Consider the following 23,453-nt stretch of genomic DNA (forward strand, 5'->3'; position numbering starts at 1 on the left):
GGGAGGGGCACATTCGAAGACTAGCTTTCTTCCCCTCCCTCTCCCCCTCCCCCTCCCCCTCGCTCTCCCTCTCCTTCCTTCCTTCTCTCTCTCCCTTCCCTCCCTTCCTTCCTTTTTCTTTCTTCTTTTTTTTTTTTTTTTTTTTTTTAAAAAAAGGTAAGAGTTTCACTCTGTTGTCCAGGCTGGAGTGCAGTGCCATGATCATAGCTCACTGCAGCCTCAACCTCCTGGGCTCAAGCAATCTTCCCACCTCAGCCTCCCGAGTAGCTAGGACTATGGGTGCATGCCACTGCGCCTGGCTATTTTTTTATTTTTTTGTAGAGACGGGGTCTTGCTGTGTTGCCCAGGCTGGTCTTGAACTCCTGGGCTCAAGTGATCCACCTGCCTCAGCCTCCCAAAGAGCTAGGATTACAGGCACGAGCCACCATGCCTGGCCAGGACTGGCTTTCTTGACCAAATAAAAGTCACCTGGTCAACTGTAAACAAGTAGAATATAAACAAATCCCAGGAACTGAGTTTCCACATTTCTTAAGAAGAAAATCCAATTTGTTTTCTCCTGAACCTCCAAGATGATTATATCCATTCCTCAAACGTGTGAGCTTCAAGCCTTCACATCACCAAAATTGCTTTCGTATTCCTCTCACCAGCCAATAAAGACAAGCAGAGACATAGGAGCTAATCTATGCAGTGACAATGTCAAAGAATTCCAGCCCACATGGCGTCCCCTTTTTTTTGTTTAGTATTAACCACTGTCAAATATCTATTTCTCTCCACCCTCCCAAATACACTCCCTTTCATATCATGTATGTGTATTATCCTGAAGGAACAAGGAACACAGCCAAGGTATGATCAACTAACCACCTGCAAAAAAAGAAGCTGATACTTACTTAACTGCACTTCTCAACATGATCTAGTTTTACAACTATTTCCATGTCACTGCTTTCCCTGCATCGTGAGTAGCAACCACAGGGCAGGAAAAAGAAAGTATCAAAAAGGATTCAGCGTGTCAACCAATCAAAGTGACAGTAACAAAGATCAAGGGGAAGATGCCCCACAGTGCTGGTCTTCTAGGTTTAAGCCACTTCAAGGCCCAGTGAGTTGCGACACATCCATGTCAGGACTAGGTGGAAGGGGCTAGCTCTAAAGGGGAACTCTGCAATCCTGGGAGCTCAGCTCATGGCCATCCACAAAAGGTAAAAATTCACATTAATTTAAAAAGGTGGTAAGTCTCGTCCCTCAATTCAGTCTCCTCCACTGCCCCATTTTTCTTACCGACTTGCCAAAAGGCCAAAGCCAAGCTTAAATCCAGTGAGGCCAGCCTGTGCAGCCCCTTGAACAGAGCCAGCAGTTAGTTGTGTGGGGAGGGCTCCTGACACTGGGGCAGGGAAAGGAGCCACTTACCTTAAATCTGTCAACAGCCACCGAGGCTTCTGAGAGGGACTTTACTGAAAATGGTGTTACTTTCAAAGCAAAAGTCATGGAATTGAAGACTGTCACCACCGTGAAAGCCTGAAAATAGGAGAAGAGAAGAAACTGTGCCTAATTATGCTATGCAACTAAAGTAACCTGACACCATCAATTTCCTCTCAGGTGCTAGGAAGGCTGCAGCTTGGCTGTCAGATGTTATTACAAGTCAATTACTTTTTTTTTTTTTTTTTTTTTTGAGACGGAGTCTCGCTTTGTCGCCCAGGCTGGAGTGCAGTGACACAATCTCGGCTCACTGCAACTTCCACCTCCCAGGTTCAAGCAATTCTCCTGCCTCAGCCTCCCGAGTAGCTGGGACTACAGGCGCTCACCACCACGCCTGGCTAATTTTTTGCATTTTTAGTAGAGATGGGGTTTCACCATGTTTGCCAGGCTGGTCTCAAACTCCTGACCTCAAGTGACCCGCCTGCCTTGGCCTCCCAAAGTGCTGGGATTACAGGTGTGAGCCACCATGCCCGGCCACATTTTTTTTTAAGTAGAGTTTTTGAGACCTTCAATTGAAATTGCCAGTAAATATGAAGCACAGGATGATCTGTAATTTCAGAATTAAACTCAAATTTAGGTTGACTAAAAACAACTCATACACTATTTGTGCATAAGGGCCGGCTCCCCACTCTTCTGCTTCTCAGCTTAATCCCATGAATGAAAAAATATCTACTAATTCTTGGGGAAACCTCCAGGTCCAGTAAGAAGAAGATCAGAGCATCATCTCCATAGGCGGTATTTTTTTTTTTTTTTTTTGAGATGGAGTCTCGCTCTGTCATCCATGCTGGAGTGCAGTGGCGCAATCTCGGTTCACCATAACCTCTGCTTCCTGGGTTCAAGCGATTTTCCTGCCTCAGCCTCCAGCAAATGTGGTATTTCTAAAATGTTCCCCATCCCTGAGGGTTGCCTGACCTGTGCTGCTGTCAGATCGAAGCCCAAGGTCATATGAACAGAGAAGGTCACTACGCTGGCGATCACCACCACAATGGGAGCCACACCCACAGTGATGCTCTGGAAGTACCCGGCTTTTTCCAATATCCGACGCTCCTCCTCACGGATTTCTATGAAAAAGCAAGCCAATTTCAAAGCAAGTTAAAAGCAGCCTAGGGATGTTGTTCCTCCACCTCCAAACAAGACTCCATAGGTCTCCAGCCACTCTTCAACACTTATGACTATCAACTTTACCACTACAGCTGGTATAAAAGGCTGAGGTTTGAAATGGATCAAGTGACAGGAATGAATCTAACAGAAAGCAATCACTATACATGAACACAATGATCATCTTCTATGATACCTTTTTCTGATTTTTCTTGTCAGTTTCTTAGGTTTAGAAAGAATGAACACATTAATTGTATCTGTAATTGGCAAATGCGTTGGCTTACCCGGTTGTTGTTTAATTTTTGCCTAAGGAATTAATACGAAAGACAACACAATGACACTGGAGAATTAAAAAGGGACTAAGAGGTCGGGCGTGGTGGCTCACGCCTATAATCCCAGCACTTTGGGAGGCCAAAGCAGGGGGAATCACCTGAGGTCAGGAGTTCGAGACCGTCCTGGCCAACATGGCGAAACCCCGTCCCGCTAAAAATACAAAAATTAGCTGGGTGTGTTAGTACACGCCTGTGATCCCAGCTACTTGGGAGGCTGAGGCCAGAGAATCGCTTGAACCCGGGAGGTGGAGGTTGCAGTGTGCCAAGATTGCACCACTGTATTCCAGTCTGGGTGACAAAGCCAGACTTTGTTTCAAAAGGAAAAAAAAAGAAAGGCGGTGGGGAGGTAACTAAGATTTCGTAGAGTGCCTGCTGTATGTTGGCAGTGGCATAGAAGCTTCCATACAAAAATGCAGTAACGACAACTGGAAGATAGGTGAAATATAATTTCTATAGGCAGAATGATTTTTCTTAAATATTTGCAAAATCAACCCCCTTATTAGCAAAGCAACCATACAGCACTGAAGACCATGGAGCAGGAAGCAGAACAATAAGATACTTTTTTTTTTTCAGACGACGTCTCACTCTGTTGCTCAGGCTGGAGTGCAGTGGCACAATCATGGCTCACTGAAACCTCAACCTCCATGGCTCAAGTAATCCTTCCACCTTAGCTTCCCAAGTAGCTGGGACCACAGATGTGCACTACCATGCCCAGTTAAGTTTTATTTTTTGTAGAGATGAGGTCTCACTACGCTGCCCAGGCTGGTCTCGAACTCCTGGGCTCTAGTGATCCTGTCTCTCCTTCCAAAGCGTCGAGACTAAAGGCATAAGCCACCTCACCCGAACAATACTTTTTTTTTTTTTTTTTTTTTAAGATGGAGTCTCACTCTGTTGCCCAGGTTTGAGTGCAGTGGTGGGATCTCAGCTCACTGCAACCTCTGCCTCCCGGGTTCAACTGATCCTCCTGCCTTGGCCTCTTGGGTAGCTGGGATTACAGGCTGTGCCATCACGCCTGGCTAATTTTTGTATTTTCAGTAGAGAAGGGGTTTTGTCATGTTGGCCAGGCTGCTCTTGAACTCCTGATCTCAGGTGATCCACCCGCCTCAGCCCCCCAAAGTGCTGGGATTACAGGCATGCAACACCACACCTGGCAAATACTTAATTCTTCTAAGAGGCTATGCACTGACCTTAAAGGTGTTACCACTGCCTAAGGCATTGGGGAACTATCTTCACAGCTAGTTTGTAAGTCACATAAAAACACTGAACTCCTTACTTTAACATTTATTATACACCTTGGCCATGTCTATAATGAGTAAGAACACTCTTTTCAAATTAATACCTACAGGTAAAGATACCAGTCAGGGGCTGATGGATGAGGGGAATCTCAGAAAAAAGACCATAAAACTATAGAATCAGAGAGCCAGAAGGACCACTGGCAGCCATCCTCCCATCAACCTGCTGGCAGCTGTCCATTCAGAAACCATTTGTTCCACTCCAGTAGAAACAAACTCACTGTTTAACAAGGCAGCCCCATCCACTGGGGGGCACCTCTTGAGTGGTCACCTCCTCTGGATGCTTCTTAGCTTAACAGCCCTCATAAATCAAATGCAGATTCCAGAACTGGACATCATGTTCCTGAAGGTTACTCAATGAAAGGAAAACAGCTGCCTTGCTCTGAACACTTTTTCTTTTTCTTTTTTTTTTTTTTTGAGACAGAGTCTCACTGCAACACCCAGGCTGGAGTGCAATGGCGTGATCTCAGCTCACTGCAACCTCTGCCTCCTGGGTTCAAGCGATTCATTCTCCTGTCTCTGTCTCCCAAGTAGCTGGAATTACAGGAACATGCCACCACACCCAGCTAATTTTTGTATTTTTAGTACAGATGGGGTTTCACCATATTGGCCGGGCTGGTCTTTAACTCCTGACCTCAGGTGATCCTCCTCCCTCAGCCTCCCAAAGTGCTGGGATTACAGGTGTGCGCCACTGGCGCCCGACCTGAACACTGTATTTCTACTCCACCTATAATGTATTGACTGTTTTACAGCATTGGACTCAGCTCCTAATGAGGTTATGGTCCAATAGCCTCATCTCTTTTATTTAAATTAAGTATCTATGCATTTGGTTTTAAGTATCTCCTGCTTCAATTTCATCTGTTTTAAGGCACACTGGTTCAACTCGTGTGGAGATCTTTCTGAATGCCCCATCTGTGCTCTTTCTCCTAGCTTTATTGGCACTTACATATTTGACAGAGCTAGGACCAGCATCCAGCCATCCTGACTCCCAGCTTACCTCAAAGCCTCATGACCAGGCTGGGAAATCATGGGCAGAATGAGAATATACACAGGGGACTTTGAAACTGAACTATTCCTAACTAGCTGTGTATTAACTGGGAAAAATCCATTTTCCCAGGTCTCAATTTCCTCATCAGTGAGATGAGGTTATGGGTTCAAACCTCTAAGATCCCTTTTGAACACAAAGATTCTATGATATTATGTCCTACGATATACTAGACACTAGTCCTAGTATGTAATGTGTTCAGAAAGCCAAGTGTGTGAATAAGACCCAAAGAATCCAAAGTCCTTCTATCACATGCACATACGAAATCTTTAAACTCACTTTGAACACTTTGAGAAAATGCTTTGACCCAGGCATACATTTTAATAAATTTAATGTAGGTAAGAACTTCATTCATCTTCTGGACACGTTCATCCGTGGCAGCCACGCATTTTCTCCTGAAATATGCTGTGAGCCGTGATGCAAACATCTGAAAGGAAAAGCGATGCCACACCAAATTAAAGCTCATTCAAACTTGAGAACTACCTAATCTGCTGAAGGTCATTCTCAATAAAATGAGCACATAATCCTGTTTCCTAGGATGTTATGTAGCTGTACTGTCTTTAATAAAAGTGACCTATTGAACTGTAATAAAACATTACTGAATTCTTATCTCTTTGTAAGGCAATGAAGACAAGTAAGTATCTATTCTCAATAGTGACCACAGATACTGCGTGTTTCCAAAGGGGAGGCAGGAGGGCCCTATCACTTAGCACCAACTCCAGCGCAGTGACTCAAACACTCCTACGTCAAGTGAGACAGGGCTCACTGGCTGGCCTTCTCATTCAGACTCTTTTTCATGCAAGTGACACCTTACCTCCTCTCAAGTCAAAATTCTGTCCCAACGGAGCAAGCGCTATCTAGCTCTAGATTTAATCTGCTTTGAGGAAACTTCCAATCAGAGATGTGACACCTCAGCAATGCCTACTATAACCCAATGGAAGTAACTCATTTCCTAAGGAGAAACTGCCAAGATTCAGCTGGGAGGCTTACTCACCATTGCTGGGTAAAAGAGGATAAAAACAGCTGATCCCAGGAAGCCTGTTGGTCCCAGAATAATTACATTATAAATCATGCCTAAGATGGCAACAACGGGTCCTCCAGCCAGCAGGCTGCCAACGGCTGCTGCCTCAAACATCCTCTGCCCATCATTGGAGCAAATGTTGATGAGCTGTAAGATACAAAGAGTAGTGAGGGAGCCCTGCAAGGACATGGTTCATTCATCTCAGGAGGCAGGGTCCTAGAGGAACAAACCTCAAGCTAGGAAGTTGCCCTCTGCTGTGAAGCAAACACCCCTCACTCACCTCACCCAGGGATTTCTCTTTAATGTTCTTCAACTTAAGGATCTTCTTAAATGCCATGGTTAGGATGGCCCCCCGCAAGCGGACACCGGTTCGGTAATTCAATGCCCAAGTCAGTGCAAGCGACCAAGACCGCACGATTTCTGTCAGAAGGAGGCCCAGGACTAACAACAAGCTGTACTGCAGGTTAGACTCTGTTGCCTGGGTATACTCCAAGAGGTGTTTCACCATGAAGGCCTACAGGGAGAGATACACACCAATGTCAACATCTCCACGGCACTCACACACAATGCCATAGTTTTATGTTAAGTTAGAAAGAGTAGGCAGCTCCACTCAGGGACCAGTGTGCAAGCAAAACAAAACTTTGGAGGACCCAGTTATTACAAGCTGCCTGCAGTAATTTCCTCAGGGCATTCTGCAGGAGCTAGGTCTAATTGAAAACTTTCTTCCTTACAGGACACCATCAAAACCATTACTCTTTCTAATGTAACATAAACCTATCAATGAGCTGAAGTTAACTCTAAACACATGGTCATTCAAAAGTACAACTTTGACCTTATTCCAGTATCTCCACACATGGATACATTTCTTTACATGAAATTAAGACCTTTTTTTGGATCATTTCAAACGTGCTTATTTGATAAAAAGGAACAGTGTACCTACAGTTGTACTGGGGAAGAGTGAGAAGTGCATTTGCAAAACATTCCTGAAAATAAACATCAGCAGTTTAATAGTACAGAAGAGAGCAAACAAAGCAGGCTATCAAAACTCCAGAGACCCTCCCATGGGCCCACCCCACTCCCAACTCCCTCCCAAAAATGAAAACATGTTACCTCAGGCAGTATATGTCTAACACCACCTGCAGAGGGAAGGCGGCCAGCCCCCAAGAACCACCGAGTGCCACCTCCAGCTGAGGTCCTGCAACGCCGGAGCACACACTCACACAAGGCACATTCAGCAACAGTATTAAATACCAGGAAGTGGGAAGGAATGTACTTTTATTGAAAATGAAAAAATATAAAAGTACCATCTTCAAAGAGCATCTCACAAACACTGTACAGCAGGTGAAGCATTGCAGTAACATACATTGAAACATACAGAGTCAAATTATACAGGACTAGCCATCTAACAGGTCATCTGGCCTCCGACGGCTGTTTAACGACACACAGTAGAAATAGAGAATAGAACCCATATCTGTTTCCAGAGTCCAAAGTAGTATATCAGGCTGACAGCACTCAATCAGTGAGGGCTCCTGAGGTTGCAATGATTCTGCAATGGAGTAGATTCTCTAGGAAAAAAGACCTTGCTGCTAAGGAAAGAGAATTAAAAACAAAACAAAACGAAAAGCTCCCCAAAGAGGTGCTCTGCTCAAAATGGCTGGTGCCACGGGTGCACTAAGCTGTGAGGAATTACCTCTGCTCGGGACAGAAAAAAAAATCCTAGGCCTCAAGGAAAAACTGGTGGCATCCTTCTGGGTCTTTTCAAGTCCTTGCATCTAAAAATCAATCTTGATTGACAAAAATAAAACAAAAAACAACAACAAAAGAAAGCCAAACCAATCCCCCACCCTAAAGGAAGAAAAAAATTAACGTGAAGCCCATCCACCCCTATACCCAGGTTCCTTATAGCAAAGGTGACTGCAGCTGTAAGTCAGAGCTGAATGACAGACAAAAATGGAGGCCAGACACCACGGTCCGGAGGTAGCTATGCTGAATTCCAGAACCCAGAATCTCGCTGGGTTAATTTCTTGTTTTTCCTGAGATTAAATTAATACCAGATGTCCACTAGGTCCTAGGAGATCCCCACCAATCAGATTTTTGCCAAGTCCCAGGAAATAACCTGATCAAATAGGAGACTTCAGATTCCAAGAACTACTGTATTCCACCTCTCCCCTCCCTCAGACTTTTAGATTTATATCCATTGCTTGGGTCACCACTGTATACAGCCGGGTTGCTGGTTTACTAGCAAGAAGATTGGCTTCTTTTCCAGTATGCAATCCAAAATGTGGAACTGAGTCACAGGGCCAAAGCCCCCTTTTCCTCACGTGAAGCAACTCAGTAAGATGGCGGTGCAGTGACGCCTGTTCCCACACACCTCAGCACTGATGGAGCAGTCTCCAAAGGAAGGCTGAAAGGACAGCAGGTGGTTGCCTTGGGCTCCTTCCTTCCCATACCTTTAGAGTGCCATTTTTCAGCACCAGGTAATAGCATCAGCGCCTCCCAGAGGGGAGGAGCAGGGAAGGTAAAAGACATAGTGAATGTTTATACTATGCGAAACTTTCAAAGGGGGGGGAAAAAGAGGAAACAGCAGATTAAAGAAGTTCCAACACATCGGGTTTTTAAATAACAATGACATTTCAAACCATTTTTTAGGGGATAAAGAAAAAAGAGATTTCCACGAAAAATCCAACCAAAATTTAGTTTTTAAAAAGTTACAAATGTATCATTTAAATCTAAACAAACTGGAAGAAAACTTGAGACTGTTAGCATAGCTGTCTGGCTGTGGAAAGCATTCCCAGTGAATAAACATTACCTTACCTGAACTCTTGGCGAGAGATTCTGCCCAGCTTGACTCTCTCATTCTGACCGCAGAATACAGCCATCCTGAAAATTCTAAAGAACAGCTTCTGTCACTGGTTCCACTACAGAGAGACTCCCCCCAAATCCAGATCCTGACAGCACCAAGCAAGCTGCAGGTGGAGAGAGGTTGGAAGGGTAGGAAACTTACCTCTCTAAGGGTTTTACACTGTCCTTTCCCCAAAAGGCCCTCGGGCAGAGTTAGCATTCACCAAGAGATAGCACTGCAGGAGGCGGCCTTCTCTTGCAGATCTAGGTGCGATGCTAATTCTTTATACACAGATCACAGGTGAGGCCTGGTCTTTTAGAACTGTCTTAATCCAAAAAGGCCCCAAAGCATCTCTGTAAGTGTAGCAATGTGGCTACACAGGACCATACTGTTAGAGAGTCTGGTACTCCGTGAATATTATTATGACCCCCAGGCACCCTGCACATATGGCGCTAGTCCACTGGCATCACCAAAGCCTTGGATCATCTTGGTGTATAAATGTCAGCATCAGCTGGCCAGTAGGTAAAAACAAACACAGCACAACAACTTGATTGTGTTTCATTTGTTCTGTGTATGGCTACCAAGGTCCGGTGAAACCCGAGCAGGGACAAGAAATAAAAATGCCGTTTTATTTGGGGAGCCCGTATGTGGGCAGTCTGTCCTTATACAGGTTTCTGTAAGGACAGATTAAGCTAGTTTGAAAGTCGTGCCAGATTAGGAAACTTGCAAAAATCTAAAACGAATGTTCCTCAAAAGGATTTAAGGCCACAGAGAGGAGGTTTACTCACTGCTAGTACTAATCTCAAAACCAGCCTGGTTTTTCAATTTCCAATGGAAAAGAAACATATTAGAATTGGAGTTCCAAAAAAGGAAGTGTGTATTATTTACACTTTTAAATGTATAAGACACTATGGATGAGTCCATTGCTTTCTCAGTTCCAGGACAGAATCCCATGAAATAACACTGGCCTTAAGATGCTCTTCCCTGAAAGGGCAGAGAGAAGAAAAAGCACGCTGCTGCTTTCCTGTGAAAGGAGGGCTCTTAGCTTTCCCTGGCAGCTAGAACAGTTTCCTAGAGGTTAGTATCCCAGTGTTCTGCACCATAAATGAGAGATTACGGAATATACGAATGTTCAGGGGGAGTGACCGTGAAGCCACCAAGCTGAATATGGATAGGTAACTTTTTTTTCAAAAAATAAAAATAAAAATCCCAACAATCCATGGAATTTTTTTTTAGAGGGGAGTCAATGAAGTTCTTGCATTGGCCAAATGGAATCAAGAAAGCCCATGATCACTTTATTCGGAAAGCCTGCATAGGGTGCTACCCAGAGGAATGAATTCTATGAGGTAAGAGCAGCCACCAGCCCTGTAGTGAAACAATGACAGAAGCTCTTCTTGGGGGAAGCTGGCTCTATGAAAGTGTTTGCCATTTTGGTAAATTACATAACACAACATTTCAGTTACATGGTCCTTCTTACTTAAAACTTTTATATAAAGTATGTTAGTTGGTCAATTATTAATAATATAGAAACCCAATACCAGAAAAGTAGTGTTCTCTGCTTCAGAAAAGAGATCAAAACTTTAACAAGAGGCATCAAACATTAAAAAAACAAAAACAAAAACAAAACTGCAAATTAGTTTTACCTAATCACCATGCATCTGAGGCACATACTTACCGAAACCATGAACCTCCAGCTTTACCCACACACGGAAAACGCACAGTACAAGCAGTACTACTGCTCCGATGCCTCAAGGCAAATGTGTAGAGAATAGATTTAATCAAGGTCTCAAGTGTAAGGCAGCACAGCAAGTGTAAGAAACAGGTGCCCAGGAAACAGAGTGAACGTCAAAGGCTCTCTTGTCTACTCTGCATCAGTACAGACTGGGGAAAACCACGGCTGCCACCCCAACGCTTGCCACACAGTTACACTATAATTCAAACTTAAATGGACTCCAGGTCAGACTCTAAAATCCTCGACAGTCCTCTAGTTTTCTCAGGGCTTATTTGCCATGGACCCGCCAAACATGTGATAACTCTGCCTCCAGGCACTCGGCATGTCCCCAGCGCTGGCTCACCAGCCCAGGCCACATAATGTGCTCTCACCCACTCACAGCACTGCAAGACACATCTGCCTGCACCGACTATCATTTCATGTCAACACACAACCGAGAAGCACAGTCCTGTGCAGAACTGGAATCAGTTCCATTTTACCCCCGCCCAGAAATCAAGCCAGTTCCATTTCTTCTCTGGCAACACTGCCCTTTCATCCTTCCAGCTGTTGCCAAGCCACCATTCACTCCAAAATCCATCGACCCCTTTCAACAGTCCTGAAGGCATCTCTAAGACTGCTACCTAGCCCAAAGCTGAGCACAACCCCTGGAACAGAATAAGAGTGTTAGAGCTGGCCGTGGCCGGGCCCCTGGAGACTGTCGGAAAGGATGGTTAGAACTTACTGGTCCACTGAAGCCAGCCAGCTGCGTGATCATCAGGCACACGATGGACAGGATGAGCCTGGTGCGGCAGAAGATCCACACAACCCTTCGCAGGGAAGCAGCGTCTGGCCCAACTTCATTCAGTTCTTCTTGCCACAGTCTCTCTAGTCTTAATAAGGGCACACGTCCTCGTTACACATCTCCCCGGGGGAAAGGCACACCTAGCTCCCCGCCTGCCACCACTTTTTGTCTCCAGGTTTTGCCACCACTCACATAAGTCTCTCCTTTAAAATTATGTACATAGTCTTCACCTTCTGGGAAAAAATACCCTTCCTGGGGAACTACATATTTACCCTGTATAGGGAGCCTCCCAGGATACAGAAAATGATGAGAGCAAAAGCCTTTCTTTCCACCCAGGAAATGATCCCTGAATGCAATTTGTGAATAAGAACTTCCTTTTTCAGGGGCCCCCGACCCTTTCTGAAGGTTCCTGTGGTAAAATGTGAAGTTGTAAACTAGATTTTAATCATGACAATCAGCTACCACAAAAATGTATTCTGTCACAAGGCAGCAACATAATCTCCCTGCAGACTCAGGAAGAGAAGCGGGGCTGAGAGAGAGAGAGAAAGCCCGTGGTTAAAACAGGATCAAAGGTGAAATAGGAGATAAAGCAAAAGAGCAAAGAGAAAGTCATCCCCAGGCCGCCCACCCTCCACTGGACAGCTTGGCTCTTTAAAGACACAGAGCTGTGGACTTCACACTCCTAGCTCAGGCCCTGCCCACCCAGCATGGGGGAGATGAGGGTGGACCAGAGGCGCCTACCTTCTGCAGTTCACGTCAGAAGACTCGTGCTTGGACAGAGACCACACGTCTTCCATTGAGAGTTCCCCCTTCTTGTGGGCCACACGGGCCAGAGAAGAAAGCCACGAAAAAGTCATACAGGAAAAAAGCCCAGCATTGTCCACTGGGTGCTGGTGTCTAAGGAGAGAAAACCGAAATCACAAAGCTATCAACACGCACGAAGAGGGCAGCCCGTGTTTAAAAGACAGAGTTTAGTGAACAGAGCTCTTAACTAAAGACAGGTCTCCTCAGCTGATCTAATCTTGGCCTGAATGTTCTAAAACGGCTTTGATGGGCCGGGTGTGGTGGCTCACACCTGTAATCCCAGCACTTTGGGAGGCCAAGGCGGGCGGATCATGAGGTCAGGAGATTGAAGCCCTTCCTGGCCAATATGGTGAAACCTCATCTCTACTAAAAATACAAAAAAATTAGCTGGGCTTGGTGGTGCCTGTAGTCCCAGATACTCAGGAGGCTGAGGCAGGAGAATCACTTGAACCCAGGAGACGGAGATTGCAGTGGGCCGAGACCGTACCATTGCACTCCAGCCTGGCGACAGAGCAAGACTCCGTTTCAAAAAAAAAAAAAAAAAATGCCTTTGATGCTTCATGTCATCAGCCGGCAGGGCGTCTTACTTGGAAGTAGTCCGGATGGGCTTCAGAGCACTCAAGCCATGGTGGTACTTTCCCTTGGGATGCTCCTCGTCCAGGATTCTGAGCTGAGAATGCATGGAGACATCCAGAGAGAGGCCCTCGGCTCGGGCGGCTGTTTCCAAGGCATCTTGGCATTCCAACTATTCCAGCAGATAGGGAGAAAGGCAAGAGCACAGTTAACACACAGGCAAGAGGCAAACAGAACTGATGAAACGGGCTCAAACTGCAAACTGGACCCATCTTAACTGAGAAATCCCAAGCAAGGGTCAGGAGGTTAAACACTAACTTTGTATGATTTGAACCCACTGGGGAACAGTAAGCTAGATATTTAAAAATTTTAAACAGTTTTCTTTTTTTTGGCCTCTTAGGTTCTACAGAAAAACTGATCAGATAGTACAGAGTGTTCCCATATACCTCTGTACCTCCCCCATCCTCCCCATCTGTTTTTCCTATTATTAACATCTTCCATTAGTGTGGTACCTTTGTTACAATTGATGAGCCAATACAGATTCATTATTAACTGAAGTTCCATAGGTTACATTAGGGTCCACTCTTGGTTTTTTTGGGTTTTTTTGAGATAGAGTCTCACTCTGTCACCCAGGCTAGAGTGCAGTGGCACAATCTCAGCTCACTGCAACCTCCAACTCCCACGTTCAAGCAATTCTCCTACCTCAGCCTCCTGAGTAGCTGGGATTACAGGCATGTGCCACCAGCCTGGCAAATTTTTGTATTTTTAGTAGAGGTGGGGTTTCACCATGTTGGTCAGGCTGGTTTCGAACTCCTAACCCTGTGATCTGCCTGCCTCAGCCTCCCAAAGTGCTGGGATTACAGGCATGACCCACCGTGCCCGGCCCTGTTTTTGTTTTTTTCTTTTGAGATGGAGTCTCGCTCTGTTGCCCAGGCTGGAGTGCGGTGGCGTGATCTTGGATCACTGCAATCTCAGCCTCCCCGGTTCAAGCAATTCTCATGACTCAGTCTCCGAGTAGGGGGGTTAGAGGCATTCACCACCACACCCAGCTAATTTTTGTATTTTTAGTAGAGATGGGGTTTCACCACATTGGCCAGGACAGTCTTGATCTCTCGACCTCATGATCCGCCTGCCTCGGCCTCCCAAAGTGTTGGGATTATGGTCCACTCTTTGTGTTCTATGTTCTAAAATTTACATTTTTATTACCAACGTTTTATCTTCTGTTTCCCAATATGGATTGAGAGTCAATTATTTCACTACTAACTGCAAATCTGATTGCCCATTTTCTATGACAAAAACTTCCATCAGCCCTGATTAAACAGCCCTGCCATGCAGAAAGAGCCTGGATGTACATGTGCCTCCCCTGTCTCATCAGTAGCAGGAAGAACAGAACATGAGTTCTCATCCTGGCTGCACAGCTGCAGAGCTATACACTTCCCTGCAGCATGGGGCAGAAGCTCTCATGAGCTGAAATATAAAGTTACACGTATTGACTAACTAGAAAGCACATAAATGATCATTAATTAGACTAACAAAAGTGCATGCAAAAGTGCATTCTAAGTCTGACTGTGGCAGAAGAGGGTGGGTCAAGAATCTAGACATGCTTATCCTGGTTTACTCTAAAAGTAACTCAAAAGTTTATGCTTTCCTGTTATAGAAGCAGAAGCTTCATTTTCCTCAATTTCCTTGTCTTCCTTTTCTGTCTTAGCAGTGAAAGTCACATTATTACAAATATTTCCAGCAATTATTGTGAAATAGTAAAAAACAGATCTCAGCTGGGCATGGTGGCTCACACCTATAATCCTGACACTTTGGAAGGCCACAGCAGGAGGATCGGTTGAGCTCAGGAATTCAAGACCACCCTGGGCAACACAGCAACACACCGTCTCTACAAAAAGTAAAAAAATCAGCCGGGCATGGTGATGTGTGCCTGTAGCACCAGCTACTTGGGAGGTGGAGGCAGCAGGATCACTTGAGCCCAGGAGTTGGAGGCTGCAATGAGCTATGATCACACCACTGCACTCCAGCCTGGGTGACAGGGCAAGACTCTGTCTCTAAAAGAAGGGAAAAAACAAACAAACAAACAAAAAACAAAAAAAAAAAAACAAGGAGAATAGATCCCCAAATCAAGAAGAAGTTAAGTGATTTAGCACCTAACATACCAAGCCTTATACAAAGCAGTCAATTTTTATACATCACCTCTTTTCCCACCAAAGAACAGAGGCAACTTAAACATTAACAGAACTGAACAGGTAGAATTTTGTATACAGGGGTCAGCTGGATGGCTGGGCAGATCAAACACAATAGCTTTAGTTCACAGCACAGTTAAGTATCTTTAGATAACTTCTTGGTATTAGGAAGGCACACAGCCCTGCAAAGCACACTCCCTTCCTTTTGTCAAAGGCAAGTCAGACCAGTGTGAAGAGAACAATGGTACAACATGACAGGAGTCAACAAGAAACGAACTCATTCTTATACGAAGTCCTTATGTATAAGGTCAACACTTAATTTAATGGTTAGGGACTATGGCACTTGATAATGAACTGAGGACTGCTGAGATTCAAGTACATTACAAAGGTTTTTCTTACCTATAAGCTGCATATAACCACAAGAGGAAAGAAAAAAACTCCTGGGTTGAGAAAGCAGAAAGATACACTAAAAATACAAGCACACCTATTTTAAGTGAGTAGAAACTGGGAATCTGTACAGAGTAGGTACAGAATGTTACAGGGACCAACCTTATTTGGATATCCAAAGCTTCAGAAGACGACAAAAGATCTGAAAAATGTCACTTCAAATATACATTGGGTATCTGCCAAAATGGGCTATACGCTGGGCTATAAAGTAAACCTCAACAAATCTCAAGACTGACATCATGTATACATGCACTCTGACCACTTTAGGATTTAATTAGAGATCAGTAAGAAAGATTTTTTAAATCTCCGAATGTTCAGAAATTATGCAATATACTTCTAAGTAATATGTAAGTGAAAGAAGACATCAAACAGGCATGACAATTTGTACCTATATAATCTCAACTTCTCAGGAGGCTGAGGTGGGAGGATTGCTTGAGCTCAGGAGTTTGAGGCTGCAGTGAGCTATGATCTCGCCACTACACTCCAGACTGGGCAACAGAACAAGACTCTCTTTAAATAAATAAATAAAAAGAATGCGTTAAACGGAAACCAGAATATATTCTGTACTAAACAGTATGAAACTGCAATACATCAGCATCTCTGGGATGCAGTTAAAACGGAGAATAGAGTGAGATTTTCATCGCCTTTAAAGCATATATCAGAAAAGAAGAAAAAGAGAAAAATTAATGTTTTAAGCTAGGGGTTGACGAACATTTCTGTAAAAGGCCAGAGGTAAATATTTTAAGTTTTGTGGGCTAAGAGGCAAAATCAAAGATATTAAGTAGGTACTCCTATTACAAGAGAAAACAAATCTCCACAAAATGTTGACACAATTCAGATTATAATAATTGAGTACAATTTTTTATAATACACAACTACTGATGAGAAGAATGAAATTCTTTTATGGGGGAATAACATTTCACTTAACTGGGGTTTAAAATAGTTTTCCCTTTCATCAAAATTGATTGCAAATATTCATCTATGAATACTGATTTGCAATGAGATTCTACAATTCCACTTTTGCAAATGTCTTCATGAAGGTACACTGCCGGGCTGGGTGCAGTGGCTCACACCTGTAAGCCCAGCACTTTGGGATGCCAAGGTGGGCAGACTCCTTAGGTCAGGAGTCTGAGACCAGCCTGGTCAACATGGTGAATCCCCATCTCTACTAAAAATACAAAAATTAGCAGGGCGTGGTGGCACACACCTATAGTCCCAGATACTCGGGAAGCTGAAGTAGGAGGATCTCTTGAACCACGGAGGCAGAGATTGTAGTGAGTTAAGATTGCGCCACTGCACTCCAGCCTGGGCAACAGAACAAGACCCTGTCTCAAAAAAAAAAAAAAAAAGGAACTGGCAAATACTGAGCTAAATCCAGGAATATACACTTTTAATTGAGCCTTTTATCTCATGGAAGACATTATAGAATTCTATTAGAGTCCTCTCTTGACATTTACCTTTATCATGTTATTACACTGCAGATTAATCACTTTCAATGGAAAGTTATGTGGAAGCTACTAAATGCCGCAGTTAAATGGATTATTTCTACGTGGTAAAATATATATAACATAAAATTTGGCATTTTAGACATTTTTAAGTGTATAGAATTCAGAGGCATTAATTATATTCCCAATACTATACAATCATTGCCACTAATTCCAAAATACATAGATCTTGAAATATGGAAATTGGCTTCGTATATCATTGAGGTTTAAAAATCACTGCTAGAACTATAACTGTGGTTTGAAAAATACATCCACTATAAATTTGTATTGGAACGGAGAGCTCACTGTTTTTTGTTTTTTTTTTTTTTTGAGACGGCGTTTTGCTGTCACCCAGGCTGGAGTGCAGTGGTGCAATCTTGGCTCACTGCAAGCTCCGCCTCCCAGGTTCCAGCAATTCTCTTGCCTCAGCCTCCCAAGTAGCTATGATTACAAGTACCCACCACCACGCCTGACTAATTTTTGTATTTTTAGTAGAGATGTCATTTTGCCCAGGCTGGTCTCAAACTCCTGACTTCGAGTGGAGATCTCACTTCTTGTTTAACTTTTGACAGCACAAGAAGTATATAAAGCAGCTAGACATTATTTATGATTCAAATATTAGTTGTCATTGAAATTACTTGACCACAGTACCATTTTACATTCCCACTAGCAATGGATGCGAAATCTAGTTTCCTCACATCCTCACCAGTGCTTGGTATTGGCTTTTTTTTTTTTTTTCTCCCCAAGACAGAGTCTTGTTCTGTCGCCCAGGCTGGAGTGCAGTGGTGCAATCTCGGCTCACTGCAACCTCCGCCTCCCAGGTTCAAGCAATTCTCCTGCCTCAGCCTTCTGAATTGCTGGGATTACAGATGCCTGCCACCATGCCCAGCTAATTTTTCTATTTTTAGTAGAGACGGGGTTTTACCACGTTGGTCAGGTTGGTCTCGAACTCCTGACATTGTGATCCACCTGCCTTGGCCTCCCAAAGTGCTGGGATTACAGGCGTAAGCCACTGTGCCTGGCCAGTATTGGCATTATATTTTATTTTAGCCATTCTAATAGGTGTGGTATGGAATCTTATTGTGGTTTTAATCTGCACTACCCTAATGGTGAATGAATAATGTTTAACATCTATCTGTACTTATATGTCACCCCCACATTCTTTTTGCTGAAGTGTCTGTTCAAGTCTTTTGCCCATTTTCTATGTTTTTTTTTCTTTCTTTTTTTTTTTTGTTAAGACAAAGTCTTGCTCTGTTGCCCAGGCTGGGAGTGCAATGGCATGATCATGGCTCATTGCAGCCTCAAACTCCTGGGCTCAAGTGATCCTCCCACCTCCCAATGAGCTGGGACTGCGGGCACACACCACCACACCCAGCTAATTATTTTTATTTTGCAGAGACAGCACTGTGTTGCTCAGGCTGGTCTTGAACTCCCGGGCTCAAGTGATCCTCCCACCTTGACCTCTCAAAGTGCTGAAATTACAATTTATTTTCTAAGCGAATTTTTTTTTAGTGTTGAGTTTAGCAAGTTCCTTACATATTCTGGATTAAAGTTCCTTGTCATATGATTTGCAAATATTTTCTTCCATTTTATGGCCATGTTACATCCTAATTAGGGCCATTCATGCAGCAAAAGTTTGTAATTTTGAAGTCTAATTTACCAATTTTTTTCTTTCACAATTGTGCTTTTAGTGTCATGCCTAAGAACTCTTCTTCCAACCCCCAGGTCATGAAGATTTTCTCCTATGTGCTCTCTTAAAAGTTTTATAGTTTTACATTTTACATTTAATTCTATGGTTCATCTTTAGTTAATTTCTGTATAAAGTGTAAGGTTTTGGCAAAGGTTCACTTTGCTACCTACAGATGTCCAACTGTTCCAATATCATGTGTTGAAAAGATTACCATTTCTCCAGTAAGGTGCTCTGCACTTATGTCAAAAAGTTGGCCATGCCTGTCTGAGTCTATTTCTAGACTCTATTTCATTGATCTATTTGTCTATCCCTCCACTAATACTACTGACTTGATTACTGTAGCTATAAACTAAGTCTTAAAATAGGATAGTGTGATGCCTTCAACTTTATCCTTCCTTTTCAAATTTGTTTTAGCTATTCTATTTCTTCTGCTTTTTCAGGTGAACCAAGTTCAAGAGTTAGAAGGGTTTTATAAACATCATTTGACATTTGAGAAGCATCAGAAGAGGAAAACTTGGCATGCAATCCATCAGTATGTTTACAGGAGCATGGCATATTAGCATTAATAGGAAACCAGAATCTTCACATCTTTCATCCATTCTTTCAACAAATAACTTACCAAGTGCCTCCTCCTGTAAGACTATTCCAGATGGTGGGAGCAAAACAAATGCCAATTCCTATGTGTATAACACACTAATTTCATTTTCTTCATTTCTAAAATGCCTAGTGACACTTTTCACTAAAACCTATTCATAGAAAAGTAAATGGACTTAATAATTCTTTTTAAATCCTCTGATTGCATGGTTTTTGTTGCTTTTACTATATATAACTATGTCATGTTTCACCACCACCGAGGTAGTAAGTTACTTCCTATATTGGAAAACATCAAATTCAAAGGCTCTTTTTTAAAAGATTCAAATGAAAGCTGCCAGGCAAGCCTTCATTTCCCAGGTTTCTCATGAATACTGTAGTGGCACTACTGATGGCAGACACTCAGCGCTCTCCTGCTGCCTTTGGTTTTAGAACAATACACTCGGTGCAGTTTTATCCTGACAAACCCCCTAAGAGTGGTTGAAATAGCACTAATCTCAGAATTCTCATGTAACAAAGCATGGAGTAGAAATTCTCACAGTAAGAGTATGGAAAAGTCTATATCGTTGATCTAAAAGAATCAAACCTTGCTACTCTAAGCAACGAACTTTCCAAGTCGCATCCTGACCCTGCTATTCTTTCTTAAACGTTTTCCCAAACTGTCAATCTTGTTGTCATATCTTTACACATTAACCAAGTCAGGAAAATGAACTATCTGATGGAAACACAGGTATGATACAGGATCTTCTCCTTTGAAGAAACCACTGTCCCACTCCGTATCTGCACCTAGCTCCTTCAGAGACAGGTCTCTCAAAACAATAAGCAACAGACATTCAGCTGTTGGCAAGAACTCTCAAATGTTAACATGAAAAATAAATAAATAAATAATAATAACAAGAGAAAAGAATTCTCTTACTCCAACAAAACTATTTCTTTCTTATGGCCTTAAAGTATGAAGACCTCCATAGGCAGAATCTTCCCACAGTTGGGGGCCATAGTAATTTCAAACATGAATTTTAGAAGACAGATACAGATTTAAGTTTGTTTACTCGTTTTTACAGTGGTACATGCACCTACCACATAGGGATGAGAGGAATTAATGGGATAATTAAAAGTGCTTAGCAAAATACTGGGTATATAATAAACATTCAATACATGTTAGCTATATTATCCCAATTTAGCTAGCCAATAGATCTTAGGGTCTATCTCAACTATTTCTTCTTTCCTTTAGTTTTCTCTGACTCTTTCAAGGTGGGGGCATTCATTTCCTTCCTCCTATGTCTTCCCTGCACCTATACCACCACAGCAGGATGCTTCTGGTAAGAGGTCCTAGAGGGCAAGCTGTCTTCCTCTTGTTTGTATCCCTGGCCTCTGGCATAGTAGAGAGTTTGGCACCTAGTATTCACATGTCAACGAAAATACCTTCAAAATACCTTCTTTACCTTACATTCTACATATCATCAATTAATGCTACATGATATACCACTGAGGCAATCTTACCCATTCCACTTCTGTTTAGATTCTCTAGCTGTTTTGCTTATTATTATTTTTGTCTGAAACAGGATTTTGCTGTCACCCAGGCTGGAATGCAGTGGCACAATCATAGCTCACTGCGGCTCTGACCTCCCCGGCTCAAGCAATCCTCCTACCTCAGCCTCTAGAGTAGCTGGGCACTACAGGCATGCACTACCACCATGTCTGGCTAATTTTTTTATTTTTGTAGAGACGGCTTCTTAATATGTTGCCAAGGCTGGTCTTGAGGTCCTGGGCTCAGGCAATCAATCCTCCATTCTTGGCCTCCCAAAGTGCTGGGATTACAGGTGTGAGCTACCACACCCAGCTTTTGCTTATTATTAATAGTATAACATACAATTATAGTTTTATTTTTCTCCTTCTGGATTACTTAGGATAAATTCTATCATTGGGGTTACAGGATTTAAAAAATGTAGGTCCTAGCAATTAGACTTCTACCCAGTTTGCTCCAATTAACTTTATTACAGGATATGTGCTCCAGGATTATTGCAAAAGAGAATTGCTATTAACTTTAGTACTTTCACTTCTATTTTGTGGACCTCAGGTTGTCTTGACATCAGCAAGAAATAAAGGAAGCTATAGCAATCTTCCTTGTGTACAGCCAAATCTCATGACTAGTATGCATTTATAAAGGCAAGCTTTTCACTTAAAGGTAATTCAGAAAATGTATACAAATTTATAACAAACCAACAGACACTGTTTTAAATGGTTTACAGATATTAACTAATGTAATCCTCATAATAACCCTTTGAGGTAGGTACTAGTATCACCATTTCACAGCTAAGGAAACCGAAGCACACCAATGTTAGGTCACAGCAGGGATTTCAATCCAGCCTTGAGCTAAGGCTCTTCATCACTCTGCTATGTGCCTGTCAAGAAAAAAACAAAACAAACAAAAAAACAAAAACAAGCAAATAAACCATAACTGTACAAAATTATCCCAGGTGTACCTCATAAACGGCTCTTCTCTATTCCCCGGGTGAATATCAGATTAAGATAAACAATGACTCAGGGCCAGGCACAGTGGCTCACGCCTGTAATCCCAGCATTTTGGGAGGCTGAGGTGGGCGGATCACCTGAGGTCAGGAGTTCCAGACCAGCCTGGCCAATATGGTGAAACCCCCGTCTCTACTAAAAATACAAAACTTAGCCAGGCGTGGTGGCACATGCCTGTAGTTCCAGCTACTCGGGAGGGTGAAGCAGAAGAATCACTAGAACCTGGGAGGTGCAGGTTGCAGTGAGCTGAGATTGCGCCACTGTACCCCAGCCTGGGTGACAGAGGGAGACTCTGTCTCAAAAAAAAAAAAAAAAAAAGGACACATAACAGCATCTTTATACTAACCTGCCAGTAACTGCACAGATGTCTCCCACATGTAACTAACTATATGCTTGGACGTCTAACTTCTCTTCCTCTCTAGGCTTCCCAAAAAAGCTCACATGCCCGAGCATGCCAGGAAAAAAAAAAAAAAGTATGTCTATTTCAAGGTAAAAATAAATATTTTCTACCACAGTTAACATTCCATGAAGTGAGTTATCAACATTCTAAGGTTGAATGGATAGAAAATGGCAACGAACCAAGAGAAAAGACTTAATATATTCAAGCTTTAAGGGCTTACTATACAAAAGCATAAATAATATAATAAGGTAGGGAATCATGAGTCAGTGAATATTGTTGAAACAAATAAATACCAGATTGTGCCAGGTGCAGTGGTTCACACCTGTAATCTCAGCATTGGGAGGCCAAAGTGGGAGGATCACTTGAGCCCAGGAGTTCGAGACCAGCCTGGGCAACAAAGTGAGAACCTGTCTATATACAACATTTTTTAAAACTAGCCGGGCATGGTGGTGCACACCTGTGGTCCAGCTACATGAGAGGCTAAGGTGAGAGGATCGCTTGATCCTGGCAGGTCGAGGGTGCAGTGAGCCATGACTGCACCTCTGCACTCCAGCCTGTGTGACACAGTGAGACGGTCACTCACATCCTACCTACCTACCTTCCTAACAACTAACCAGATTGGAGATGAATTAATTGAGATCCAGGTTTCATACCATACATTAATCCATCTGGAATTAACCTCCCAAAAATTACATTAAAAATGACGACATAAATTACATAGCATACTTAGTCCAGCTATGATGGGGGACAGCCTCCATTTACCCCCAACAATCAGAAATGTATCAAAGGGAAGAGAGGTTCGAACATGAGAAGGAAACTTTTTTGCATAAGGAAATTAGCATTAAGAGAAGGGAAGATAAAGCTAAAGAAGTGACCAAGTGGTGGGGTGTGGTGGCTCGCACCTATAATCCGAGCACTTTGGGAGGCTGAGGCGGGCAGACTGCTTGAGCCCAGGAGCTTGAGACCAGCCTGGGCAACATGATGAAACCCCGCCTGTACAAAAAAATACAAAAAAGGTACGCTATTAGCCCTAGCTACTTATGAAGCTGAGGTGGGAGGATGGCCTGAGCCGGGGCCATCGGGCTGCAGTGAGCCAAGATCATGCCACTGCACTCCAGCCTGGGTGACAGAGT

General features: G+C 43.2%; 3 protein-coding genes across 12 annotated transcripts in view; 1 reads left to right on the top strand and 2 right to left on the bottom strand.

The window, feature by feature from the left end:
* PARL (presenilin associated rhomboid like) overlaps positions 1-23,453 on the bottom strand; it is a 231,691-nt gene that overhangs the window by 139,995 nt on the left and 68,243 nt on the right. The window lies entirely within an intron of this gene.
* The window catches only part of ABCF3 (ATP binding cassette subfamily F member 3), a 291,373-nt gene that overhangs the window by 71,607 nt on the left and 196,313 nt on the right, over positions 1-23,453 (top strand). The gene's annotated exons all lie outside the window — the stretch shown is intronic.
* ABCC5 (ATP binding cassette subfamily C member 5) overlaps positions 1-23,453 on the bottom strand; it is a 95,832-nt gene that overhangs the window by 54,317 nt on the left and 18,062 nt on the right. For 5 of the 10 annotated variants that reach the window (XR_007723435.1, XM_050780171.1, XM_050780167.1 and 2 more), the window contains exons 3-10: positions 13,005-13,162; positions 12,355-12,510; positions 11,554-11,701; positions 6,539-6,772; positions 6,232-6,405; positions 5,517-5,664; positions 2,383-2,531; positions 1,402-1,509 (exon numbers count right to left, since the gene is read on the bottom strand). Coding sequence is in view for 9 of the 10 variants with exons in the window: in XM_050780171.1 (XP_050636128.1) it covers positions 1,402-1,509; positions 2,383-2,531; positions 5,517-5,664; positions 6,232-6,405; positions 6,539-6,772; positions 11,554-11,701; positions 12,355-12,510; positions 13,005-13,162 (1,275 nt within the window). In the remaining variant the exon portion in view is untranslated. Of the gene's footprint in view, positions 1-1,401; positions 1,510-2,382; positions 2,532-5,516; positions 5,665-6,231; positions 6,406-6,538; positions 6,773-7,194; positions 7,346-7,368; positions 11,450-11,553; positions 11,702-12,354; positions 12,511-13,004; positions 13,163-23,453 lie in introns of those variants that run through there. The other 5 variants (XM_050780170.1, XM_050780172.1, XM_050780173.1 and 2 more) reach the window with 5 other exon arrangements.

This window comes from Macaca thibetana, chromosome 2, assembly GCF_024542745.1.
Source record: "Macaca thibetana thibetana isolate TM-01 chromosome 2, ASM2454274v1, whole genome shotgun sequence".
Classification (NCBI taxonomy): Eukaryota; Metazoa; Chordata; class Mammalia; order Primates; family Cercopithecidae; genus Macaca; species Macaca thibetana.